At 38.5% G+C, this 18,515-nt stretch overlaps 1 protein-coding gene and 1 long non-coding RNA gene across 2 annotated transcripts in view; one reads left to right on the top strand and one right to left on the bottom strand.

Moving 5' to 3' along the window:
• The window catches only part of LOC141400969 (whirlin-like), a 32,365-nt gene extending 25,166 nt beyond the window's left edge, over positions 1–7,199 (top strand). The window contains exons 3-5 of the mRNA XM_073980705.1: positions 3,660–3,863; positions 6,271–6,363; positions 6,451–7,199. Coding sequence (XP_073836806.1) covers positions 3,660–3,863; positions 6,271–6,363; positions 6,451–6,579 — 426 coding nt within the window. The 3' untranslated portion in view covers positions 6,580–7,199. The remainder of the gene's footprint in view (positions 1–3,659; positions 3,864–6,270; positions 6,364–6,450) is intronic.
• Positions 1–18,515, bottom strand: part of LOC141400970 (uncharacterized) — a 449,243-nt gene that overhangs the window by 42,388 nt on the left and 388,340 nt on the right. The gene's annotated exons all lie outside the window — the stretch shown is intronic.

The following is an 18,515-nucleotide window of genomic DNA, read 5'->3' on the forward strand; positions in this document are numbered from 1 at the left end:
TTAAGGTCCATGTTTCCACGCCATATAATAGGACAGACCATACATATGTTTTAATATATCTTATTTTAGTTTTTAAGTTTACATTATGGTTTGAACTGAATGGAGAAGAATGGAGTACATCAACTGAAATAAAATGCCGCATAGAACAGGCCAGAAGTGCTTTCTTCAAATACAATAAAGTCCTAACAAGCCATGATATAGCCCTCCCTACAAAACTGCGCTTTATAAAATGCTACGTTTGGTCCGTGTTGCTGTACGCAGCTGAAACATGGACAATAAAATCTGTGGATGAGAAAAAACTAAAGGCTTTTGAAATATGGTTATATCGAAGAACACTCAAGATTCCATGGACTGCTCGTACAACAAACGAAGATATTTTAAGAAGAATGAGTGCTGATAGACAACTTCTAAAAATTATCCGAAGAAGAAAAACAGGGTACCTCGGCCACCTAATGAGGAACAACAAATACAAAATTCCACAAGCGATTCTCAAAGTAACTATTGAGGATAAACGAACCAGAAGGAGACGAGAAACTACATAGTTAAGGAATATACAAGACTGGACACATATCTCTGATGAAAGAAATCTATTAAATGCTGCAAAATGTAGACAACTCACCATTACAGAATGAATATTTTAAAAAATATGCATGCACTAAATAGTAAAATATTGTAATGAATGAACAAAAAAAATGTATGATCGCTAATATCCGAACACGAATTTGCAAATAAAGAAGAAGAAGAAGATGGCTTGTAAAGACTTTTTTTATATTTAAAGAATGTGTCTCTAGCCATTTCAATCTTGCAGGCTATTTCTTTAGAAATGTCCCATTCGTTGTTGATTATAACTCCCAGATATTTAAAGCTTTGGACTCTTTCCACATTTATTTCATTAATTTTTAATGGGCCCGCATTAGTATATGTATGACGTTTACTGATGACCAAGTATGTATTTCGTTTTGTTGATATTAATTTTAAGACCGTATTTTTCGCTGCAAGTGGTCAGTCTGTTGACGAGTTCTTGAAGTCCTGACATATTGTCAGCTATAAGAGTGGTGTCATCGGCATACCTTATGTTGTTAATGAACGTTCCATTTACATATATTCCTTTCCGGATATCATTTATTGATTCTTTGAATATTCGTTCAGCGTATATATTGAAAAGTAGAGTGGACAGGACACAAATAAATAAATCCTCATAAAGAAGGTTAATCCGGCAAAAAGCTCTAGTACAAACGCCTTTTAATAATTGCATTTTAATTTTTTTCCAACCCTGCTGTATCAAAAAATTATTTGAAATAATAATTTGCCTTAACTCCCTTAATTCTAATTAATTCGTGAATTATCCATATTCTTAATGAACAAAATCGAACTGAATTCAAACTGAATTTACTAATTTTAATATGGCAATACTGTATTGATTTGCACTGAGTAACAAGCAATGCCACCGTGGTGCAATGGTATGCACACCCGCCTTGCACACATAGGGTCGTGGGTTCGATTCCCCGACCAGGCAACATCAAAACACTTTTCAACGGTGACAAAATACCCCTCAGTAATGTTGGCGACATTTCCTGAATATTTCAGCCATGTAAAACTTCTCTACAAAAGTGGTGTCTTAGACACGCCGTTCGGACTCGGCGATAAACTGTAGGTCCCTTATCATTGAACTAATATGAATCGGTGTGCACTCATTGATATGAGAGAAGTCTCCCTTGTCCCTTATGGGATGTTTGTGGAACAAATTTAACAAGGAATGGATATTACAGTGCAAAATGATAAAGCAGTTCAACCCAAAATTTGCAGTGCAAACAACAAAAAAATACATGTTAACCAACAATCAGCTGATTCACAAATGCAGAAGCTGTCGTCTGTAAAATTAAATGCAGATCTTAATGCAAATTATAGTTGCCGTCTTTCTAGGGTGTAGGAGGAGGAGGGAGTGTGATGGGCTTCATCGTACGATCCCCAATGAAGTTTTAGGGGATAAGTAAAAAAACAGTGCTAGAAATCCCTCCCAGTTGAGCAGCTGCAAAACACTAAATCATCGAAAGCGTTGGGCGCACTCGGAACCTCAATGGTTATGCATTAACAACTGGATGGACCCGGAGTTGAATATTTGTCAAGTGTCCTCAATCATTAGCCACCCATATTGCACCAGAAGCCTTGAAATTTGCCTGGTTGGTCAAACTATTGAAGCCAGTAGCGTAGGTTGTAGAGGCTCTACTCTACCCGATGATGAGAAGTTTCAATCCCACGGCAGTGGGTTCTTTCGTACCGGATTGACCCGAAACCATAGTGTTTCGGCCAGCGGCTGCCAACCCAGCATCAAACCTATGCTTCTACTTAGGTTTCATGCTGCTACAACAACAACAACTAGCCAAATTTCAGCATGAATTGCGGAAAATACACAGTATTACATATAAGCCATGCTATCGAAGTCAGCATGGCTTATAAGTCTTCTGCGCTCTTTGTGTCAGGATCAGAAGTTAAAAACACGGTTGTCCTCGGTGGGGAAGCCACCAAGGCACCCCAGGGATATTCTACATGGTCTAGACTCTAGAGATCGTTGGGAAAGCCACCAAGGTACGTCAGGGATATTCTACATGGTCTAGACTCTAGAGAGAGATAGAGAGAGGTCAAACGGTAGAAACGGGAACCTCTAGATAAACGGGTCTTTTAGGCACTTTTGAATGACATTCATATCGATCTAGTTGCAAAGGCAGTTCAAGGGTATGATGTGAATGCCTTATTTGGAGACCACGCCCCATCTACGGCAGTAGAGGATGACCAGCTGCCAAGGAAAACACGATTGGTTGTAGCATAACTAAGACTATGCAGCCACCTCAATTCGTATTCGACACGAATTAACAACACGATAAGCTGCATCTGCTTAACTGTCCAGCTAAACCAACTCAAATCCTCCCGACTTTTTATGGACCCAGTCCGTCCAAGTTGCAGAAATGTGAATCTGGACGAATACGTAGCTACAAAAACCAAACAATGGATGAATACGATAACTTACGAATGGAAAATTCGTTTAATTGCAAGCTTTAGCCGAGTTCTAATTTGCTCTATATCGGCCCAATACTTCAGTATAAGAAGCTCTAAAATGACCCGCCTCATAACTTATTAAGGTTCGCAGGATCACAGTTTCTATAAAAGAGAAATAACAAAGAGATTGAATCCCATGGGCACCAAACAGTATGTTCCGACAGCGATTGTTTGTTTTACCCTCCTTTTCGTCTTCACAGGAGGTAGTATTCTATAGTAGTGTGCTCCCACTTGATTATTATAGATCTTATACGGCAGTGATCTGTAATGAGCTTGCCAAATGACGGTAGGAATGCAGTTCAATGTCCTGAGACGAAGACTGGCAGGATTGTCTTCGATACCTTGCATCCAGGTACTTCATGCCAGATCTGTGCGGTTTTCTCTAAGTACAACTTGTTGACTTTGCCAAGGAAGAAGCAGAGCGATGTCTTGCTTGACACAATCCTCCACATAACCTATTTATTAAACTAGTTTGTGTAATTTTCACGCTATAGCCAGCAATAAACTATAACCAAATAAATATGTTACAAAATTATTTTATTACGTTTTTCATTATTTATATCCTTACTAATTTCTATATAAATATTTTTATTGATTGATTGCAGTCTATGCAAAGATTATCGGCTGAACAACAACAGCAAAATGGTTCAACGACTGAACAAACAACCCATGAACACAATCCAAACGTCGTACCTGATCATAGAGGCAACTTACACATTACAGTTAAGAAAACAAAACCCATATTAGGTATTGCTATCGAAGGTGGTGCTAATACAAAACATCCGCTTCCTAGAATAATAAATATACATGTAAGTAATCAACAACAACAACTACAAAATTGAAGAAACTTTAAAGTAAAGGTACAAAAAGTAAGAAGAAAAATTAGAAAATTCTATTAAGGATGTTAAAAGGTCTTCTGTTCATAGAAGACCTTTAAAAGGACAACTGTCCGAAGAAGCCTTTAAAAATTCTTCTGTAAATAGAAGAACTTTAGAAAATCTTCAGTCCATAGTCGACCTTTAGAAGTTCTTCTGTTCATAGAAGGCCTTCTGTCCATAGAAGATCTTAGAAGGTCTTCTGTCCATAGAAGACCTTTAGAAGGTATTCAGTACATAGAAGACCTCTAGAAGGTCTTCTGCCCATAGAAGACCTTTAGAAGTTCTTCTGTACGTAGAAGACCTTTAGAAGATCTTCTGTCCATAAAATACCTATAGAAGGCCTTCTGTATATAGACGACCTTAAGAAGGTTTTCTGTCCATAGAAGACTTTTTGAAGGAAGACCTTTAGAAGGTCTTCAGTCCATAAAATACCTTTAGAATGTCCTCAGTCCATAAAAGACCTATAGAATGTCTTCTACCCATAGAAGACCTTTAGAAGGTCTTCTGTATATAGAAGACCTTAAAAAAGTCTTCTGTCCATAGAAGACTTTTAGAAGGATTTCGGTCCATAGAAGACCTTTAGAAGCTGTTTTGCCTATAAGAGAAGACCTTTCGAAGTTCTTCGGTCTATAGAAAAAAAACCTTTTAAAGCTTTTCGGTCTATAGAAGACCTTTAAAAGGTTTTCGGTCTATAGAAATACATAAGCAGATCTTCTGTCTTAGAAGACCCTCTGTCAATAAAAGACCCCCAGAATGTTTTCTGTCCATAGAAGACCTTTAGAAGGTCTTATATTCATAGAAGATCTTTAGAAGGTTTACACTCCATAGAAAACCTTTAGAAGTCCATAGTATACCTTTAGAAGTTCTTCTGACCATAGAAGACATTTAAAAGGTGTTCTGTTCATAGAAGACCTTTAGAAGGTCTTCTGTTCACAGAAGACCATTAGAAGGTCTTTTGTCCATGGAAGACCTTTAGAAGGTCTTCTGTCCACATAATACCTTTAGAAGATCTTCTGTCTATAGAAGACTTTTAGAAGGATTTCGGTCCATAGAAGATCTTTAGAAGCTGTTTTGCCTATAAGAGAAGACCTTTCGAAGTTCTTCGGTCTATAGAAAAAAACCTTTTAAAGCTTTTCGGTCTTTAAAAGCTTTTCGGTCTATAGAAAAACATAAGCAGATCTTCTGTCTTAGAATACCTTCCGTCCATAAAAGACCTCTAGAATGTTTTCTGTCCATAGAAGACCTTTAGAAGGTCTTCTGTCCATAGAAGACCTTTAGAAGTTCTTCTGTTCATAGAAGACCTTCTAAAGGTCTTCTGTCCATAAAAGACCTTTAGAAGGTCTTCTGTCCATAGAAGACCTTTAGAAGTTCTTCTGTTCATAGAAGACCTTCTAAAGGTCTTCTGTCCATAAAAGACCTTTAGAAGGTCTTCTGTCCATAGAAGACCTTTAGAAGGTCTTCTGTCTATAGAAGACTTTTAGAAGGACTTCGGTCCATAGAAGACCTTTGGGAGATGTTCTGCCTATAGAAGACGACCTTTCGAAGCTCTTTCGTCTATAGAAGAAGACTTTTTAAAGGTTTTCAGCCTAAAGGAGACCATTAAAAGGTTTTGGGTCTATAGAAAAACATAAGCAGATCTTCTGTCTTAGTAGACCCTCTGTCAATAAAAGACCTCTAGAATGTTTTCTGTCCATAGAAGACATTTAGAAGGACTTCTGCCCATAAAAGACCTTTAGAAGGTCTTCAGTCCATAGATGACCTTTAGACGGTCTTCTGTCAATAAAAGACCTTTAAAAGGTCTTCTGTCTATAGGAAACTTTTAAAAGGTCTTCTGTCTATAGAAGTCCTTTAAAAGGTCTTTTGTCCATAAAACACCTCTTGAAGATATTCAAAAAATATTCTACCAAAGAAGATAGTGGGATGTCTTCTTTTGCTGGCATTCCGCACATAGAAGACCTTTCGAAGATCTTTCGTCAATAGAAGAACTTTTGAAGGTCTCTGTAAACAGAAGATCCTTTGATGGTCTTCTGTCAATTAAATACCATTTGAAGGTCTGTTATGAATAGAAGAATAACGCCTTAGAAGGTCTTTGTCCATAGAAGGCTTTCTGAAAGTCCTCTGTCAATAAAAGACCTTTCCAAGATATTTGTCCATAGAAGGCCTCCCGAAGGTCTTCTGCCAATAGAATACCTTTAGAGGGTCTTCTGTCCAAAGAAGAAATCCTTAAAAAAGTCTTCTGGTCCAGGAAGAACTTAAGAAGATCTTTTGTCCATAGAAGACCTTTCGAGGACATTCAGAAAATCTTCTGCTCACTAAAACTCTATTTCTTTCCCTCTAGGAAAATGGAGCAGCATTTGAAGCGGGCGGCCTAGAGGTGGGGCAGCTGATATTAGAGGTGGATGGTAATAAAGTCGAAGGCTTGCATCATCAGGTAAGTATTTTTTAAGTCCTTTCACACGTTCCCAAATCCGAACATACATCTCTAAACAATTTGTTTTTATAAATTCGAATAATATAGGAGGTTGCCCGACTGATAGCCGAATGTTTTGCAAATCGTGAAAAGGCTGATATAACCTTTTTGGTTGTCGAAGCGAAAAAATCTAATTTGGAACCTAAACCAACTGCTTTAATATTCTTAGAAGCCTAACATTTGCTTGCCCTGCCGGCTACAACTAGTGATGACCCCCTGGAACAACAGAAACTGGAGTTCCTCTATGAATGGGGTATCGATTTAACGACAACGCCAAAACCAATGCCAACACCAATACCACTAACAAAAGCTAAAAATCCACCGCCACTGCCAACACTAACACAATTACAACAACAGCAACAACAACTGCATCAGCAGCAGCAACATCAACAACAACAACTTAATACACACTCAACAGCAGCAACAACACCAACACCAATATCGGCAACAAATCACACAACAACCACCACCAACAACACCACAGCCACCAACATTAACACCACAAATACAACAGGAACAATAGCAACAACACTTAACAAACAACAACAACAAAAATCCTCAGGAATGTTATCAACAACAGCAACACCGAACACTCACCTCCACCACAATTCAACAACACACGCGCATGCGCAACCACAACCACAGCAGCAACAGCAACATCATCATCATCACCACCACCATCATCATCATCATCACCACCAACACCATCAACTGGAAACCACTTTAGAAACGCTAACCTCACCCCTTTCATCCAGTGAACACAACACTCCCACTCATCAGAATTACACAAAAAGAAATTATGATTCCGTTTACCAATAATCGAGACTTGTTCGATCGTTGTTGTTGTTAGGCAATGATGACAACGATCGACAGTCAGCAGAACAACTACAACTACATCAGCAACAAAAACAAAGATGATGATGAAGAATCGAAGAAAAATACAAAAAAATGAAAATTCAGTATTTGATATTGCTTGCCATTCCCACTTTTCACACTTCTTGAGAAAAGTGAGAAATATTTTCATTTTCGTTTCCGTTTTTCCATTGGTGTGCTAATAAAAAATAATAATCAATGAGCGTTACACAGCGCAGCTTTTCCAACTTGCTTCAATGCTTCGCTTTAATTATAAAAGTTAAAAAAGTATATTTCCAACAACAACAACATCTAAACGGTCAATTGTGCTAAGCCTAATCTAGTAAGGAAAAAGAACAGTATCCCCCCAAAATTTTATGAATAGAAAAAGAAACGAAAACAACGATTTTATAAGGTCTAAACTTTAATTTTCCTTTAAGTAATGCACATGATGCACACGTTTCACACAGCATACGAATTTTCAGGTTTCTAAAAGAACGACATTAGGCCTTTTCTATAACTTCGCAAGTAAAAAGTATTTGCAAGTTCATGCAAGTACTTGAATCTACTTCTCATTTCTCTTTTATTGAACAAGTTTTTTTATCGAACAGCATTTCGTAAAAGTTTGTACAAATTTGCACAAACTTTTGGTTTATCGAACAGACCTATTAAGATCCACAGATCACTTTGAGTTACAAATACTCGTATGGAAATGGTAGAAAATTATCCAAGAGAGGCAGAAAGAGACATTTATTGAAAGGTCCTCGGTCAACAGCAGCTATGCTCTCTCATATACGTTATAGAGATACGTAATGGAATGCAGTAATTGGTTTTTCGATTTTCGACTAAAACATAAAACTGGATTTTCGGTTAATCGATTTTGTAAAAGTAATCCAAAAGTCAACTTTCAATTTTTCACTAACAACAAGAAACCAGTTATAGTCGACCGTTTCCCTTTCCGATAGCCAACTACGGCTAATAATCGACTAGGATTAATGGTCAAGTACGACTACTAGTCGACTGCGATTAATAGGTTAGGTTGAAAAGAGGGGCGAGTCATCGCCACATGCCCCCTGGTGGGCATACACTTAAGCCAGAAGTAGGCCTGTTGTGCGCTCTAGACTAGGTTTGCTTGAACAAGGCGACTCTAGCGTATTTTATTTAAGGAACTCTGTGCCCTTAACAAAATCTCGTAATTATTTCAGGTCATTTACAATTGCCTGATTAAGATCTGGTATTGTGTCATTCCCTAAAAACTGGGATCTGATGTTTGCGAAAGCGGGGCATTGGCAGTGAAAATGTTCCAGCGTCTGCACAATTAATCTTGTGCAGATGAGCTTGTAAACCCAGCTGACCTGTAGGTCTACTCAACTCTGCCTTAGCTAGCAGTAATAGATTTTTTCCTCATTTGGGTCTCCCCATAGGATTTTTGTGGTGTTCCCTATTCCATTTTTTGCCCAAGTTTTTAACTCTAGACGTGAGACGTTCGGTGGCTTTGTGTTCTCTATGTTTACTGTTGCTAACTACCTTCCATTTTTGCCAGAGAATTAGCTATCTCATTACATCTATTCCCCGCATGTCCCGGTACCCATATTATACGCACCGAGCCATGTTGAGAATAGCTGTTGATGAAATTTATACAATCCAAGACTGTTTTTGATTTTACTGTCTTGGATGGTATTGCTTTGATTGCAGTTTTACTGTCCGTAAGGACGTTTACAGTATTTGGTTTTGTTTTAACATCAAGCCACTTCAGATACTTTGTAACCGCTCGGATCTCCGTTTGATGGCCCGTATTCTGATCCGGCAAACGAAGAGATATTTCGGTCTCTGGTTCTTTAATGAAAAGACCCAGCCCCGTTCTCCCACATAGCATGGAGCCGTCTGTATAACAACATTTTCCAGTCGGCATTTGTGCTAGAGTTACGCCGATCCACGAGTCTCTGTCTATAATTATTGCCTCGCATGAGGCAGCTACAATTGTTTCAGGTATACGGTCCGATACAATGTTATCCATTGACTCTCCCGTTGTTACCCGTAAAATGTTTTGATGGTATGTTACGTGGTCTTTTCTGATCCACTCGTCCATCGCTTTAAGTCGTATACCTGCGACGGCCGCTTCATATCTTATCTGGATTGCTATTGGTGTTATTATGCTATTATTATATAATATTATGTTATTGTTGCTATTGGTATATAACTGTTTCTAATGCCCTCGTAGGTGTTGTCCCCATTGCGCCGCTTACACTTAAACAGCACATTCGTTGGACTTTGTGTAGTATTTTAATATTACACTTTTTATCCATAGCTGTCCACTAGACTACTGAAGCGTATGTTAGAATAGAATAGGTCTAACTATGCTTTTGTATAGCCAGTGTGTCATATTAGTATTAAGACCCCACTTGGAGCCTATAGCTCTTCTACAGGTTGACCAACATCTGTAAGCTTTGTTAGCTCTCTCTTGAATATGGTATTTCCATTTAAGTTTCCTTTCCAGGATTACTCCCAGATATTTACTTTAATTAAAATGCTGATAGTCTTGTTTAGGTAATATGGTTCTTCAAAGTGTCCCAGTTTTGTTTTCCTAGTGAAAAGACATATTTGCGTTTTTTCTTGATTTACGTTAAGACCTCTTAGTCTAGGCCAGTTGTACGAGAGTTTTAGGGCTGATTCAGCTCTTCCCTCAGAAGTATTATAACGTCGTCTGCATAGCAGACTGGGTCGAATCCCTCATCGGTTATGGTAGTGGCCGATAGGAGTGTTATCGATGTAACACCTTCTTATTCCATCATGGTCTAGGGTATAAGTTGATCCCAGGTCAATCCGATAAATCTCATTTCGGCTTCTGTGGAACACCTCTATTGTTGTCATCACGGTGAAGAAAATATCCAACCCATTGCCATTTACGTTTTCGGACTGCAGATCCCAAGTCCATGTTATTTACTTGACGTAAGAAATCGGCGTTCGTTATTACACGCGGCAAAAATACATATACGTATACGGCGAAGGCAGTAACGCCGTTGGTTGCATTCCACGTCTTACATCCATACAGCAAAACAGATTTGACATTGGATTCGAATATTCTGACCTTTGTTCGTAGGCTTAAGCTGTTGTTTTCCTAAATTAGTGTCAGCATTCCAAATGCTGTTTAGCTTTACTAATGTTTGTTTCTTCATCTACTTCGGTGCCACCATCCGGGTCCACCAAGTTTCCCAGATAACAGAATTGGGCTACTGAGGCATAGATTTGACCTCCTGCATCTGGCAATTGTTCCATATTAAATAAATAAATTAATTAATTAATAACGAATTAATTTCCTCATTCAACAGGTTTAAAAAGTCTTACCTCCAACCAGAAAGTTGCTCTTCTTCGGTGTTGAGAAGATTCCCTGCCTCATGACTTATACCGTGTTGAAGGGGCATATTATGCTTTACCACAAATTCTTTACGGGAGCCACCAATGTTTGCTGCCTGTTCTGCTTCTTTTGCCAATTCTTCAATATGGTTGAGTTTCTCCCTTCCATGGTGGAATAAGAAGGTGTTACATCAAATCATGTCAAACGTCAAATTTGCTCACAATAATGCATTACTGTGAATTGCTTGTTTACATTTTATGTGAATTTATTCACAATAACGCATTTTGACAACTGGTATGAAGATCAGCTGTACTTGACGCTACACCTTATTATTCCACCATGGACCCTTCTGACTTACTGAGGGATGCACTATTTTATGGAGCAATCGATATTCCAACTCGTACTGGGTTAATGTTGCGAGACTCATGTTTTCCCACACTGAATTTTCTCCTTTACCTCCAATTGATTTTGAATGAAGCCCTAAAGGCCTGGGTACATAAGCTGTCTCGCCTGGTTGCCTTGCTTGCTTCTGATAAAAGAATAAAAAAGAAAAGGGCAACCCAGTTGGAAATTTGCTCGGCCTCTTTTATTTTTATTATGTCAAAAATGAAGCAGGAAAGCAAGGCAACCAGGCAAAGAAGCTTATGTACCCAGACCTTAAAGGCCTGCTTGCCTTGCTTGCTTCTGATAGAAGAATGAAGAAGGGCGACCCAATTTCGAACTATGTTGCCCTTTTCTTCTTTATTTTATTATGTCAGAAATGCAGCAGGCAAGCAAGGCAACCAGGCGAGGCTGCTTATGTACCTATGTCTTTAAGGTCTGAGTACATAAGCAGCCTCGCCTGCTTGCCTTGCTTCTGATAAAAGAATATAGAAGAAAAGGGCAACATAGTTCGAAATTGGCTCAGCCTTCTTTATTCTTTTATTTTTGTTATGTCAGAAACAATGAACGGAAACAAACAAAACGATTCCCGTACCAGTCACACAAAGCCACAAACTTTTCAGCTTCTCTGAATCGTTTCATTCTCACAACCAAAACAAAAACACAAACTTTTCAATGTAAAAAGATGGAAACCGTACGATTGCTGAAATGTAACTTCGGCTATGCTTTGCTGAGTTTTTTAATTCACCACCGAAACGACAAGTATTTTTGGGAAACGTTTGCCGTGCGTATTGTCAATGACACACTCAGACACACACACATGTGATTGCTTAACAACCCTATAAGTTAGCATCAACATACCACAGTGAATGTTATCAACCACCAAACGTTTTTGATTTATTCACATGTGTTTAGTACTATTCCGTTTTCTATCCGCTCTTGTGGAGTTGAGTACTTTTCGCTTTTCGTTTTGTTCGTACTCACGAATGTAAACAAAACAAAACTAAACATCGACCTCGGCCAACGTGGGTTATGTTTCGTTTTGTATTGTTCCTATGGAAAATACGAAACGAAACGATTGGAAATGTTATTTAAAGTATTTTTACGTACGCTGGTCAGAAATAAAGCAGGAAAGCAGGCGAAGCTGCCTTTAAGTTCTGGATACATAAGCTGCCACGTCGCCTGGCTTTCTTGCCTTGCTTTATTTCTGTCATAATAAAAATAAAAGAATAAAGAAGAAAAGGGCAACCTAATTCGAAAGGCAAGAAATCCACGCGACGACGTTTCTTTAAGAAAGGAAGAAGCAAATGGCAACCTGGTTCGAAATTGGCTCGGCCTTCTTTATTCGCTTACTTTTGTTATGTCAGAAACGAAGCAAGCATGCAGGCGAGGTAGCTTATGTACCCAGGCCTTAAACACATCCAACGTTTGAGCAAAGTTAGATGTCATTTCCGATAAAAGAATAAAGAAAAATTCCAACTATGTTACCATTGTTGTTTTATTCTTTTATCAGAAATTACTTCCAACTTTACTCAAACGTTTGATGTGTTTAGGGCTTGACGCTCCATGCATCGTCTATCATTCATATTTGTCTGCCTTTTCTCAGAGGACTCAGAGTACCTTTTACGCATTTCGTAAATATGTCTATACTTATATTCCATTTTTCCGCACCCATCGATTCACGTTGAACATTTGTTCTCGATGTTACTTCCCGCAGTTTGCCAATAAAATTGTTGTTTTTTTTTATCGAGTTTATGTTTATTCGGTACACTGCAAGCTTCATCTTTCGCAATTTAACTACTCGTTTATTTCGTACATCCAATAAGCATTTCTGGACACGTCTGCTAATGGCAATGTGAAGGTCCTTGTAGTCTTGTGGCAGTCTTTATGTTCGAAGACGGTGCCACCAATTACCATTCTTCGTGCAATGAAAAAGTCCACGAACCATTATCATTTCGAGTTCCCAAGCCATGTAGTGCAGTATTGTCGGATTCAACCTTTGCAATTACATCACCCATGATGCATATTATGTCTGCACTAGGAATTTTATCATACACTTCGAAGGGGCACTCAGTTGGGGCAACGTTTATCACTTTAGATTTAAAGCGGGCGGTCATAATTCTGTCTGAAAACGGTGTTCATGATATTAGACTTCTTCGGACCTGTTAATAGCAGCAACACACCCGATTCCGAGTTATTTCTGAAATTTTTGATTAGCGATTTGGTAGCAAGAAAAATTCAGAAAAGTGGAGTGACTAGGCTTACCTTTCCTAGTTTGGTAATAGGGCTGCTATCTATGCGTCCGAACATACACCCGTGTGATGGGAATAGTTGGAACTCTGCTTCAGTGACATTCTCCACCAGCAACATGGGGACCATTCAGGCTACAGAGTTCCAAGTTCTGCATGACATTTTTTCCATACATCGATTTTTAGGGTTATACCGCCAATGATCAATAACGTGGCGTCCGCGGGGTCGTTAAGCATGTAATCCTTTTTTATGGAATATTTCTGCGACTAAACGAACGGTTTCGAGACAGTTTTTTTGTCGATTTTTGACTGCGTAACAACCGAAATGTTCGTGGATGACTGACAAACAACATGTATAATTTTGATTGACAGCTTTGCTCAATAAATATTGTTGTGGTAATTGGATTGTCAGCTGGTGAATGCATCATTGATTCATATTTCAACCATGGTGCAATAATAGCTGTGTTCCTTTACTTACCTGAGGTTACCATTTTTACCATTTGTTACCATTTTTAACCTGTAAAGCGTTCCTTAACCCCGAAAAGTGGCAAAACTGGAAGCAATTTTTAAGAGAGTGAGAGTGGAGAGAGAGAGAGCGAAAATGGCTTTCTCTTCTACCACAGGCTACCAGCAAAATTTCTGCAGGTAAAAAATGGCAGAACTGATTTTTCGACTTTTGTTTGACGATTATTTCACAATGAAAAAAATGGGCGAAAAATATAAGAAAAAGTCGAACTATGACAAAACTAAATAAAAAACTGTGAAATAAAAGACGAAAATTGATTTTTATACCCTCCACCATAGTATGGAGGGTATATTAAGTTTGTTTTTCCGTTTGTAACGCATTGAAATACTCATTTGCGACCTTATAAAGTATATATATTCTTGCTCAGGGTAAAATTCTAAGTCGATCTGAGCACGTCCGTCCGTCCGTCCGTCCGTCTGTGGTAATCACTCTAGCATCCACAAAAATGTAGATAGGACGCTGAAATTTTGGGAAAATGTGTCTTTTGCTTGCAGGCAGGTCAAGTTCGATGATGGGCTATATCGGTCCACGTTTTGGTATAGCCCCCATATAACGGTACCCCCCGATTTACGGTATTTTGACGTTTTTAGCTACATTTTCAGACCGATTTGGCTATAATTTGACATTTAGGGTTCTTAAGTGTCAATAAACATATATAACAAAACTTGTGGACATAGGTCCACGTTTTGGTATAGCCCCCATATAACGGTACCCCCCGATTTGCGGTATTTTGACGTTTTTAGCTACATTTTTAGACCGATTTAGCTATAATTTGACATTTAGGGTTCTTAAGTATCAGTAAACTTATATAACAAAAGTTGTGGACATAGGTCCACGTTTTGGTATAGCCCCTATATAACGGTACCCCCCGATATACGGTATTTTGACGTTTTTAGCTACATTACCAGACCGATGTAGCTATAATTTGATATTTAGGGTCCTTAAGGGTTAATAAACTTATATATTAGAAGTTGTGGACATAGGTCCACGTTTTGGTATAGCCCCCATATAACGGTACCCCCCGATTTGCGGTATTTTGACGTTTTTAGCTACATTTTCAGACCGATGTAGCTATAATTTGACATTTAGGGTTCTTAAATGTCAATAAACTTATATAACAAAAGTTGTGGACATAGGTCCACGTTTTGGTATAGCCCCCATATAACGGTACCCCCCGATTTACGGTATTTTGACGGTTTTAGCTAAATTTTCAGACCGATTTGGCTATAATTTGACATTTAGGGTTCTTAAGTGTCAATAAACATATATAACAAAACTTGTGGACATAGGTCCACGTTTTGGTATAGCCCCCGTATAACGGTACCCCCGATTTGCGGTATTTTGACGTTTTTAGCTACATTTTAGACCGATTTAGCTATAATTTGACATTTGGGGTTCTTAAGTATCAATAAACATATATAACAAAAGTTGTGGACATAGGTCCACGTTTTGGTATAGCCCCCATATAACGGCACCCCCCGATATACGGTATTTTGACGTTTTTAGCTACATTATCTGACCGATGTAGCTATAATCTGACATTTAGGGTTCTTAAGTGTTAATAAACTTATATATTAGAAGTTGTGGACATAGGTCCACGTTTTGGTATAGCCCCCATATAACGGTACCCCCGATTTGCGGTATTTTGACGTTTTTAGCTACATTTTCAGACCGATGTAGCTATAATTTGACATTTAGGGTTCTTAAATGTCAATAAACTTATATAACAAAAGTTGTGGACATAGGTCCACGTTTTGGTATAGCCCCCATATAACGGTACCCCCGATTTACGGTATTTTGACGGTTTTAGCTACATTTTCAGACCGACTTAGCTATATTTTGACATTTCTTAAGTGTCATTAAACTTATTTAACAAAACTTGTGGACATAGGTCCACGTTTTGGTATAGCCCCCATATAACGGTACCCCCCGATTTGCGGTATTTTGACGTTTGTAGCTGCATTTTCAGACCGATTTAGCTATAATTTGACATTTGGGGTTCTTAGGTGTCAATAAACTTATATAACAAAATTTGTGGACATTGGTCCTCCTTTTTGGTATAGCCCCCATATAACGGTAGCCCATTTGGCAATTTTAGCTACAATTTTTAACAGAACTAACTGTTATTTGACATTTGAAGGTTGTAGTGGTCACCACACATCTGCATCAACAATTTTCAACATAGCCCCAATATAACGATACTTCCCGATTTTCGATACTTTGAGGATTTTACTTAAAGTGTTTAACCGAACGTAGCTCCATTTTTTTGTATATCCCCAAAACAAACCTCCCGATTTTCCGTACCTTAGCTTTATTTTTTTGGACGAACTTTCTGTAATTTGAAATTTAAAAGTCAACAAAAATTCTGCAACAAAAATTGTTCATTTAAGTTCATATTTTCGTATAGCCCAGATACATCCGAACTAGCTGTTAATGACATTTGAAGTTCCCACGTTATGTACCGATTTTCGATATTTTGAGGATTCTAGCTAAATTTTTTAACCGAATTAGGAGTTATTTGACATTAAAGGCTCCCATCAAAAACTGTCAACATAGGCCCATGTTTTATTATAACCCCTATATAACAGTACCTTCCAATTTCTAGCCCACCAAAAATTGTCAAAAGTTAGATATAGGCACCATAAAAAAGGGCCTCCCGAATGAAGCATTTTATGTACATTATCTGACATTTTAACGTACTCACTTAAAGTTGGGGACAGGAATGAATATTTTATGGTGGAGGGTATGAAAAGTTCGGCCCGGCCGAACTTAATACTTTTTTACTTGTTTATGTTTCTTTTTGACATTGATGCCAGATCTACCATTTTTCCGTTCTTCTTTCCGTACTTTTCTCTTTTTCCACACTTACCATTAAAAAAGTCCATTAATAGTGATTGACCTCGATTTAGCACCAACCCAATTCAGACTAGGGATATGTAAGTCGACTTTTGATTAATTGATTAATCTACTTTTTTTAGTCAAAAGTCTAAAGTGGAGTACACACGATCAGTTTTGCTCAAATAATCGTTTGCTTGCCATGTGGCCGCTAATTTTTGTCAGTCATCAGGCAAATATTTTGTGGTTGCTGGGCAATTTGACATTTATCGATATTTCCGAAAAATCGACAGTCAAAACTGATCGTGGCTTTCCAGCCACTGTAACCTCTTTCCGAATGCCGGTACGTACGTCAGTAGTAGACAAGCCATGAAAATTCCCCTCAGTTACTAATCAAGACAGCTGGTGCATTTTGACGCCTCGCAGGAATGAAACCATCTGGATCCGGACATTTATGGAGTTAAAAGGTACTAATTGTCCCATGAGATTCTCTGTCGGGGGAGCAGGTCCTATTCGTATCCACACTAGGCAGATAAGAATTGACATCCTTGTGCTACGGAAAGTGAGAATTTGCCAGTAGGTCTAGAGTTTCTAGAGCAGAGTTTGTCCGTATGCCATAATTTCGCCTGGTGCCCCCAATAGATTGTGGAACCTTTGAGATCACTCTCCGAAATCATGCAGCTGATTATCCAGGATTTTCTTTTAGCCTTCCTAATTTCACACTTATACATATTGAAATTATGTCCTTGTTGTATGCCCTCTTGCTGACTTTCCTGAGGTTTGCCAGCTCTATGTTCCACCAAACTGGTTGACATCTCCTATCAGGATATGTTAATGTATAACACGGCAACTTCGCTTGATTCGGGTATGCGGTCTGATACTATATGATCTATTTGATGATAATTTCGGTGGTCTCTTTCCATCCACTCGGCCAGTCGAACGGCAGTTACATGTTTTCATTTCCTTTGTTTTAGTATAGTGGCGCGCGACGTTGGCACCTCTGGAAAGAAATGGAAGCATACATTTTTGTGGCCGATAATACATGTTCTCGTTCGTGTCTCCCTATGAGCATTAAAAAAATTGATAACTTATATGCTTTCATCCAGAGTAGTTGTTCTTTACTGTCCAAGGTCTTGGATTAAGCCGATATGTATGTTACTTTTATTGATTTTCTTAATCATGGCTTCTGTTGTTCACTTCGATAGAGGTTTATCGGGTAATCTCAATCATGAGTACTCCAGTAGACGAGCATCTTGAGAGTCGCTTATGGTACTGTCGTGTCGCTGGGGGGTTAAACCTCCAGGCTATTTAACTAAGGATCAGCCTCCTCTGCGTGGATCTTGAAAATAGTTTACTCAGGATATTTAAGGGTGGGAATCTCTTTTTCTTCTTCGATGGTTTAGCAGTGTTCTGTTCTTCGGCAGATCTCATCGTCTTCGCCGCTTCAGTGAAAGCGTTGTTGTTTTTTATTTAGACGCACCAGGTCCTTCTTGAACATCTGTCGTTGAGCACCTGCCAACATTACATAGCAATGAGTAAAATTAATTATTTCCCGCATAAAATCTTCAAAAAATATTCCTTTAATTTTAGCTGACTGATAATGCAGAGTTGAATTGATTGCATTTCTTTGTAATGGACTCTCCGGCTCCCAATTTTTTTCCTAGATTATATCATTATTATGGGTTACTGTGATATTAAGTTTTTCAGGCCCTAGGACTCGCCTCATTTACCAAGGGATTCTGGAAATTCGGCATTTACTGTTAGGCACATTCTCCACTTATGCTGAGATGACCGATTCCACTAGCCACAACCTAAGGACAACCCCGGTTGCACTCAGCTATACTTCTCTGATGAACGAAGAAAGCTATAAGAACGTATCACATTATTTATCGCAAATGCCATCTAGTGGTTAATT

Source organism: Musca autumnalis, unplaced genomic scaffold (genome assembly GCF_047663935.1).
Source record: "Musca autumnalis isolate F117 unplaced genomic scaffold, ASM4766393v1 scaffold_4, whole genome shotgun sequence".
Lineage (NCBI taxonomy): Eukaryota > Metazoa > Arthropoda > Insecta > Diptera > Muscidae > Musca > Musca autumnalis.